This window comes from Trachemys scripta, chromosome 2 (assembly GCF_013100865.1).
Source record: "Trachemys scripta elegans isolate TJP31775 chromosome 2, CAS_Tse_1.0, whole genome shotgun sequence".
In the NCBI taxonomy this organism is placed as follows: Eukaryota; Metazoa; Chordata; order Testudines; family Emydidae; genus Trachemys; species Trachemys scripta.
Genome location: NC_048299.1, coordinates 112,080,265 through 112,088,707, shown reverse-complemented (window position 1 = coordinate 112,088,707; position 8,443 = coordinate 112,080,265). Strand labels below are relative to the sequence as shown.

At 37.9% G+C, this 8,443-nt stretch overlaps 1 protein-coding gene across 1 annotated transcript in view; it reads right to left on the bottom strand.

Moving 5' to 3' along the window:
- Positions 1-395: 395 nt before the first annotated feature.
- TRIP13 (thyroid hormone receptor interactor 13) overlaps positions 396-8,443 on the bottom strand; it is a 41,890-nt gene continuing 33,842 nt past the window's right edge. Inside the window, exons 10-14 of the mRNA XM_034761428.1 lie at positions 6,714-6,820; positions 4,348-4,501; positions 3,676-3,788; positions 2,391-2,460; positions 396-1,792 (exon numbers count right to left, since the gene is read on the bottom strand). Of these exons, the coding sequence (XP_034617319.1) occupies positions 1,697-1,792; positions 2,391-2,460; positions 3,676-3,788; positions 4,348-4,501; positions 6,714-6,820 (540 nt within the window). The 3' untranslated portion in view covers positions 396-1,696. The remainder of the gene's footprint in view (positions 1,793-2,390; positions 2,461-3,675; positions 3,789-4,347; positions 4,502-6,713; positions 6,821-8,443) is intronic.

Genomic DNA, 8,443 nt, shown 5'->3' with positions numbered 1-8,443 from the left:
AGACTTATTGACTTGAAAGGAAATTTTCTGTGTTCTAAAGCCCTGAACAGAGAAATAAACTCTCTGCCTATCCTTAACAGGGGCCCAGAAGCAGAACAGAGTGCAGTGATGGCTGAGACTCCAGCCAGATGTAGGGACACTGAAGCAGATGTGGTGCACTGCCAAATCTATAACAGCCACCACGGAGGGAAATGCCCAAGGAGAGAGTAAGAAAGCTGCTTGGGAGATGACAAAGGTAACTACAGGATGGAGAGGGGACTTCTTCCTGCGGTCTGACTACTTAATCATCTGTGAAAATGTAAAAGACCCGACCTGGGTAGCGATCTTCATTAATCAACAAAAAAAAAGTCAGCTTTGAATTCTTATATAGCCTGAGTTGAAAAGTTCTGTACAATTGTTTAATGCAGCTTACATCATACAGAGTTCATCATTATGAACAATTCATGACAATGGAGTAACTCATCCATCTCATGAGAAATGTATAACATTGATTAAACATGTACAAACAGAAATGAATGACATACAGTCATTAAACCATATTGTGGTAGCAGTAGTTATGAAGTATGTTAAAGTGGTAATGTCAACTTAAAATCTAGTCAATTAAAAAAGTTAAAAATAGTTTCCAGGTACTACAGCTGCCCTTGTTTCCCTGGGCCAATTTCCTATTTAAATGTTACTGTTCCACCTGTTATGTGAAAGTTGCAAACAAATGATCTGTTTCATCCGATGTCAGTTAAAGTGTTGACAAATACATAAAATGAACTCAAAAAAGAATTTTTTTCTCTATTAAAGTAATATTAGAGATTACATGTAGCGACTAGGTAAACAAATAGAATTCTTACATTGTTTCACTTTCTAAAGAGAGTCAATGTTTTCTTAGCTTTTGCACAACAAAATGTTTTTCCCATAAATTTTTAAATTTAGGTACATAAAACATTCTTTACATGTTTATAAACAACCATCTGCATAAGTTCTACACAAGGTGGTCTTCGGCAAATACAGTGTACTTCTTTGCACTGATGAAGGCTAAAATTTTAAAAGACAACTATGAAAACTTGCCATATTTGATCTTAAAAAAACGTTAAGATAGAGTAGGATTTTCAAAAGTTTTGTCTCTGTTCTCATGAAGTCAATGGTAAAACTCAATGGCTGTTTCAATGTGAGCTGCTAGGCTGCCACTGAGTGCTCTCAAAAATCTTACCCATAAATTTTTCCTGTTCGTTTTTTTAAGAGGAGATGTAAGTAGTAAAACATTTTGCATTACATATTAGAACCAGAGACCTGACAATTTACGTTCTTTATGTTTTAAAAAAAGAATTAAAACTGAAAAAGAACAAATGCTGAATACACATATATAAAAGTTTTTGTGGTTAAGAAACAAAACAGAATTGTGATAAACATTTTTAATAATTACAAGAAGGAGTAAAAAGGTCATTCTAGAAATTAATCAGTTTTGAAGTGTATCCAAGACTGGAGTTTGAAATAAAGCTTTTGAACAGGTGCACTGTAAACATTCTTGATATTTACAAATCAAGTTTTTGAAAAAAATACTAGATCACCTGAGTTTCTTAATCCAAATTCAGTCAATTTCTATACATGGAACAAAAGGCATGTGGGGGGTGGTGAAGAATGTGGTTTTCGGTGGTAACAAGGAACACATCAGAGACTAGACAGTTGTGGAACAGTAACAAGAATGTCAAAAGCAGTCTGCAAGTTTCTTTCTTTCTTCAAATTGTTTGTCCACTACAAGTGAAAGAGCCTGAAGAAACACTGCCATTGTAACGTTAGGACACTGGAAGCGAAAAAGAAAAAATCTTCGTCAAATGTCTCAAAGAACAGTAGGTGGCATAATGCTCTACAGACAAAAATACCCGAGAGGAGAGAAAAAATGAGCTCCACGTTTATTAGCATTTTCCAAATGCTGTACAACAGCTATGGGATTCTGCACCAGTTAGCACAGGGGAATGTAGGCCAATCTGAGCAAATTCTTGAGGTTTAATCAATATCATGACTGTAAATTCACCCCACCAAAATCCAACAAGTAATATTACTGTATGAAAATGTGACAGACCGCATCAAAACGTACAGAACTACTGAAGGAAATTAAGTTACAAAGTAGTAATATTGATGTCGTGTCACGATATAGGAGTTTACTGGCTACATCAATCCTGCCTTCGTAATTGCAAAATATGCAAATACGTAGTTTCTCTTACCCTCTTTTTAAATAATGAGGTAGCACAAAATGGTTGCAGTCCAGCCAGGAGCAGACCCAATGTAATCAAAATTAAGAGATTTTTTTTTTTTTTTTTTTTAAATAGGCCCACTCAGGAGCGTCTGCCAAAGTGGCTTCCCAACACACCTAAATAAAAAGCAAAATAAAATAAACTTACTTGAATATAAAGTGCATGTGCTAGAAAAGGAAGTTTCCTCAGGACACGGCCACTAAGTCCTTCACTTTTCCTACAATGAAGCAGAGATGTGCATACTATTATTTTGCTAAATTCTAGATCTCCCTTCCAGAAATTAAGAGATTTGCTTTCGGTGGTTCTGCCAGGAATCTCTCTACAGAGAAACTCAAATTATTGCTAGTTAGCACTATGTAGCACTGGGAGAGAAAATACAAATCTTTCATCCATTCTTTACCTGTTATGTCTGTAACAATCCTACAAAATATTTTACTTTCATGGGTATTACTTTTACAAATAAATAAATATACACACACACACACACACACACACACACACGGAGCTATTCAAAAATGCCCAACTGACATACAGCAAGAGGCTGTCATTTGTTAATGCTAATTTCTGTTACTATGCCTATCATTTTATGGAATAATCCAGACAAGTCTACTGTGTTCTGAACACCATAGTTCACTGTTTGAAAGGGCACTATTCACTATATACTCGATATACTGTCGCTTTAAGGAAGACTTTTCTGATCCTTCTGCAAGGGTACACTTTCAAATTCTTTTACTGCTCTGATATTTTGTTTGAACTCTGTTAAGACCCCCACAAAAATCAGAAAAAAATTGCTTAGTGTGAAAACACCAATAATTTGCTTTTTATTATTCCACAGATTTTCACATTGTGGTAAAATCTGTCCCATTAGTCCTCTTAGCAAAAAAACAAATAAAAATCAAACCAAAGTAAATGCAAAAAAATATTCATCATCATCATCTCCCACACCTCTGCCCATTTCTTAACTTGTGCTTCCAAAAGTGACCTCCTGGTGAACTACTGCGATCTCTCAGCAGCCTCAGATGCGATGAAGGCCAGAGCTGTTCATGCTGAATTGTGGCCACTACAGTCTTAGGCACCTCACTAGCCCAAGGAGGGATTTGATGGGAATTTAAAAGAGCAAAGCAGGAGGCAGGGATGGCATAAGATCATGCAAATTCTTTTTATAAATTTTGAGATCCAGGAAGATAGAAACAAATGGTACTTGCAAAAAACATTCCCATGTTCACTGGTGAACACTGAAAAATTTTACAATTGACCAAATTTGAGAATTTGCAACAATTAAGAAACTGGGAGGTTTCAGAACTCTAGCTGTTGCTAATATATCCAACTCCTTTATAAATAGTTCCACAAATTACTTTTACACACACACACTTGAGCAGAGTTGCTCACTTTGTACATAAAATGGATGAATCAATAAATCTTAAAATCTTACCTTGCAATTTCTTTTAATACAAGACTCAGCCGTGACACGTTATTTTCTACATAACCAATCATCTCTAGCTCTCTGAGTGTCAGCAGCTGCTGTTGAGGATATATTATCTGACGCTAATAAAAAGAAAAATGATATTTGAAAGGTGCAACTGCAGTTCTATTCTGAAATGAGACTATGAAAATGGCAACTTCTTACTCAACAGTTCTGCTCTTTGTATATTTTCAGAATAACTACTGACTCCAGTGACAAATACTGTGTGTTTTACACTGCTAAGAGAAGGACACTTCAAACAACTTTCCCTAACTAATCCTAGATCAACCCTTAATTTTAAATGATTTATAACTGCTTACAGATTTCAGCAGTAACATAGAACCAGAAAAGCAGAGTGTGTTATGGTTCATTTACCACACTGGCTGGGAGAGACAGATTGAGGAAATATTATGGGGGCCACGGGTGGCATTTATACCCGTGGTCAATGCAATGGGGTCTGTATGTGCCCCCGGTCTATACATACGGCTTTAAAAAGTTGTGTGGCTGTGTGGACTACAGAGTGGCTCAGTAGAGGCGATCTCAAGAAGAAATAAGATAACATTTGTATACTATTATTGTTAGCATTTATGCAGTTATTAAAATAGGACACCTAAGTTAAGAATCTTACTTGCAAAATTTTACCTTCATCAGTTCTTCCAAGCAAGAAAAATATATTCTGAATACTGCTGCAGCAGATGGAGGTCCAATATATTGCTTTATATCAGCCCTATCTACAAAGGCTGTGTCAATTTTCTCTGTAATATTTGAAGTAGTCAAGATTACAACATTGGGATACCTTTAAAACACAGAAAAAAAGAGACATCATTTCTATCACTTACACGTAAGAATCATCCCTCAGGGGCATGGCAACGTGACTGTTTCTCTTCTATGTCATGACTGTAAATTTGGTCCAGATCAGAAGTGGCCAACTTGTTACTGTTGGAGAGATGTTAAGTGAAATGATTTGGAGGTCTCAATTTATAGTGAACATATTCCACACGAAAGCACTTTTTTCAGCAATTTTTCTAGAGATCCTCTGAAGACTGAACTGTATGTTAGCCTGGAAAGGAACCTCTTCCAAAATAGCACTGAGATATAGTCAGGTGGGATAAAGTTTGCACTGTTGCTGCCCATATTGTCTTGTGCTTGAGGTACAGGACTTTAGTTTCCAGTACTATTGAAGAAAGCCTATTTTTATAAATACTGATTTCACTTGGAAAAAAAAAATCAAATCTTTTTAATTTGCACTTTTTGTCTAGCATATATTCTGTTTTAGTCCAACGGTAATTACCCTAATTTGCCTCCACATTGAAGAATGAACTTTTTAAAAATTTAGAATTATGTAATATTTTAGTTAAAATTTTTACCACAAAGAATTCCCATTTTCAGTGAATTTCTTCATTAAAATGTATTTAGATTTTTTTTTTTATTTAGTTTTTAATTTGTTGGGTAAGGAAGACAGCTGCTTCCATGTACCATGCTCCTTCCACAGCCCAGCCAGAACTTCAAAAGCACAGGAAGGCTTAGGAAATATGGAACAGAGATATCTACCTTTACACAATTCTCAGCATATTAATCCAAAACCCATTGACTAAATTTAGTTAACGGTGAAATAAGAAAATTAGCTACTGCATATTTTGTCCTTCTTGCTCATGAATTAGTGCAGATACCCCCAAAAACACTTTGCATATTTTAAGAATTTAAAGTAATTAAGCACTCCTGAGTATGTTTTTAAGATGCCTTGCACATGTAAGACAGTGTAAGGCAGTAACAAAAAATGGATTATAATAGGCACTATATTATAATAATTAAAATTACTCAACTTCTCATGGATGCACACAAATGTAGAATTTGTGTTTTAAAATTTTGCATGTCTGTTTTTATTAAACCCAAGTAAAACATAATATTGAAATATTTCACTTGGCTAGCACACAATACAAACACCCGAGATGTTCTGCATTTCCATTCATTTTTTCCTTCAAATTTATTCATAAGCCCAAGGAAACAGACATTTCAAAAACAAATCTAAATGGGTAAGGTCAGAATTATTTAAATCAATGACCCTACCAAAAGGAAAGACTCTCCTTCCACTCAAGCCACTGTGAGAAAAATCCTGCAGGTACTGATAGGGCTTGCTCCTTGACCTAACGCTCAAAGTTGGACTGTGGCAGACCTAGGTAGAGGGCCCCCCCAACTAAGATTCAGTAGCAAATCAAGGATGCCCTATTCCCAGATATACATCTAGGGACTGTCAGCATCCCAGGTTTTGAATCAGATTGTATAAGAATCAACCTCTACAATAGCAGGGCCCAAACCATAAAGGAATGTGAACCGACCCTGGGAACTAACTGAAAGCCAGTGCAATCAAAGAGTACTGGTGCAATATGCTCTACATGAGACAGGCTGCTAAATAAGCAAGCACTAGCAGACCTGCGAGTGGTCTCAAAAGCAATCTCAAAGAGATTACATTACAATAAACCAATCTCTAGCTGGCAAAGGCAAGGATAAGTGTGGCAAAATCTAAATCAATCAGGAAAGGTCAACGTCTCTTTGCCTTGCCAAAGAAATACTGAAAAAGCATTATTGGCTATGGCTGTTTTTTAGATCTACAACCAGAAACCACTATGGATCCAAAAATATGACCCGATGACTAAGTCTCAGAGCAAGAAAAAAAAGCCCTTTTCCTCAGTTAAAGCAACAGTTGTAACCATCAAACAGAAGTTATTTCTCTTAACTTTAAAGCGTGGGTAGACAGTTAACTCCCATGACTCACTTAGGTACGTCCATCAAAACTCCTCTTCTCAGTAGACATGGCTAGCTTAAAATTCAGCACAATTTAACTAGTCAAAGATTTTTGAATTAAAGGTTCTAAATGAGAATTGTGTAAAGCCAGATACCGGAATCTGTAATCATTTATCTACATATGTTCAATATTTTTGAAATTAGACCCCAACTTGGTAATTCCTAGTGGTGTTTTGCTGTGGTAATATGGCTACTATGAATGTTACCTTTTAATTTGATCTATTTGTGTCAATACAGCATTCACCACACGGATAGCATCTGAAGGCTCTGTGCCTGCTCGGAAAGCACTACGAGCTGCTGTGAGACTTTCAACCTGCCCCCAAAACAAACAAAAAGGTTAGAGTTAGAGAGCTGGTATAATGCACTTTGGTGATAAGGAGGTGGTGAAATGATCCAGGCAATAAATTTTCAAATTGCTGGGAATCTACTCGGACATCAGTAGTTTCTCTGAAATTTTCTTTGTGGATAGGAACTTGTGCATGGGGAGGATGGTTGTTGACAGGAAGGTCTGGGTAGAATGTGGGAAAGGAGGCTGCGGAGATCACTGCTTTCGGGAGATTGGATCAAGGAGGAAGGACATCAGAGAAATGTACTTAAGACATAGGTATTGCCATACTGAATGAGATCAGTGGTCTGTCTAGTTAAGTATCCTGTCTAAATGGTGAGTACCAGACTGTTCCAAGGAAGGTGCAAGATGCCCATTAATGGACAATCATGGAGTAACTTGGAATTTTATGTTTCTTCTTAATCCTGCTCAGTTAGTGGGTTAGTTGATGCTCTCAGGCACTTAGGTTTAAATTTTTAACCTCCCAACTATTTTTTTTTAACCCTATTAAGCCATTCGTCTTAATTAAAGCTAAGATTTTAGCATGGATATTTTTAGTAAAAGTCATGGACAGGTCATGGGCAATAACAAAAATTCACAGAAGCCCATGACCTGTCCCTTACTTTTAATACAAATATCCCTGACAAAATGTGGAAGGCGGAGGGTCCAGCACCTGCAGCGGCTGGGAGCTCTGGGGTCCCCCCCGCTGCGTACTGAAGCCCCCTCCCCCCCCCGACACACACAGCTCAGAGCTCCAGGAAGGGGGGGTGGGCACCACCCGCAGCAGCTAGGATCTCCGGGGGACGGGGGGCACGGCTAGGCAACTGTAGGGAATCCCCCTGCCACCTGCACCAGCTAGGCGCTGCAGGGTCCCGCTGCTGTGGCTGGGAGCTGCAGGGTCCCCGTTTCCCAGCAGCTGGGAACTCCGGTGGACCCCCACCTTCCATTGCAGCTGGGAGCTCTGGGGTCCCCTGCTGCACAGCAGCTGGGAGCTGCGGGGACCCACTGCCAGCTGCAGCTGAGAGCTTCCTTGGGGCTGAAGCAGAAAATGTCATGGAGGTCTCTGGAAGTCACAGATTCCATGACTTCCGTGACCTCCCTGACATAATCGTAGTCTTAGTTTTACTGATACCTTGTGGCAGTGAATTCAACAGGTGCATTATGTGAGGAAGCATTTCTTTTTGATGTTTTTAAATGTATTGCCTGTGTTTCACTGGATGTCCCCCTTATGTTTGGACTATGAGAAAAAGTAAATAAGAGTCCCTGATGGACTCTACAGCATTCATTGTTTAATATGCCTCTATCATGAACCCTGTTATTCATCTCCTCCCTTAACTAAATGCTAATATTTTCAGTTCCCCATTGCATGAAAGTCTCTCCATGTCTCATGTTTGTTTTGAATGCCTTTATTTCCGTTATTTTTGTGATGGGGTGACCAGAACTGAACAAGTATTTGAGGCATACAATCAATTTGTATAACGGCAAGATATTTCAAAATTATTTACTATCCAAGTTCTTATATATTTAACATTTTGCTTGCAATTTATCACCACTGTGCACTGAGCAGAAGTTTTCATTGAGTTGTCTACAACAATGCCTAGGTCTTTGCAC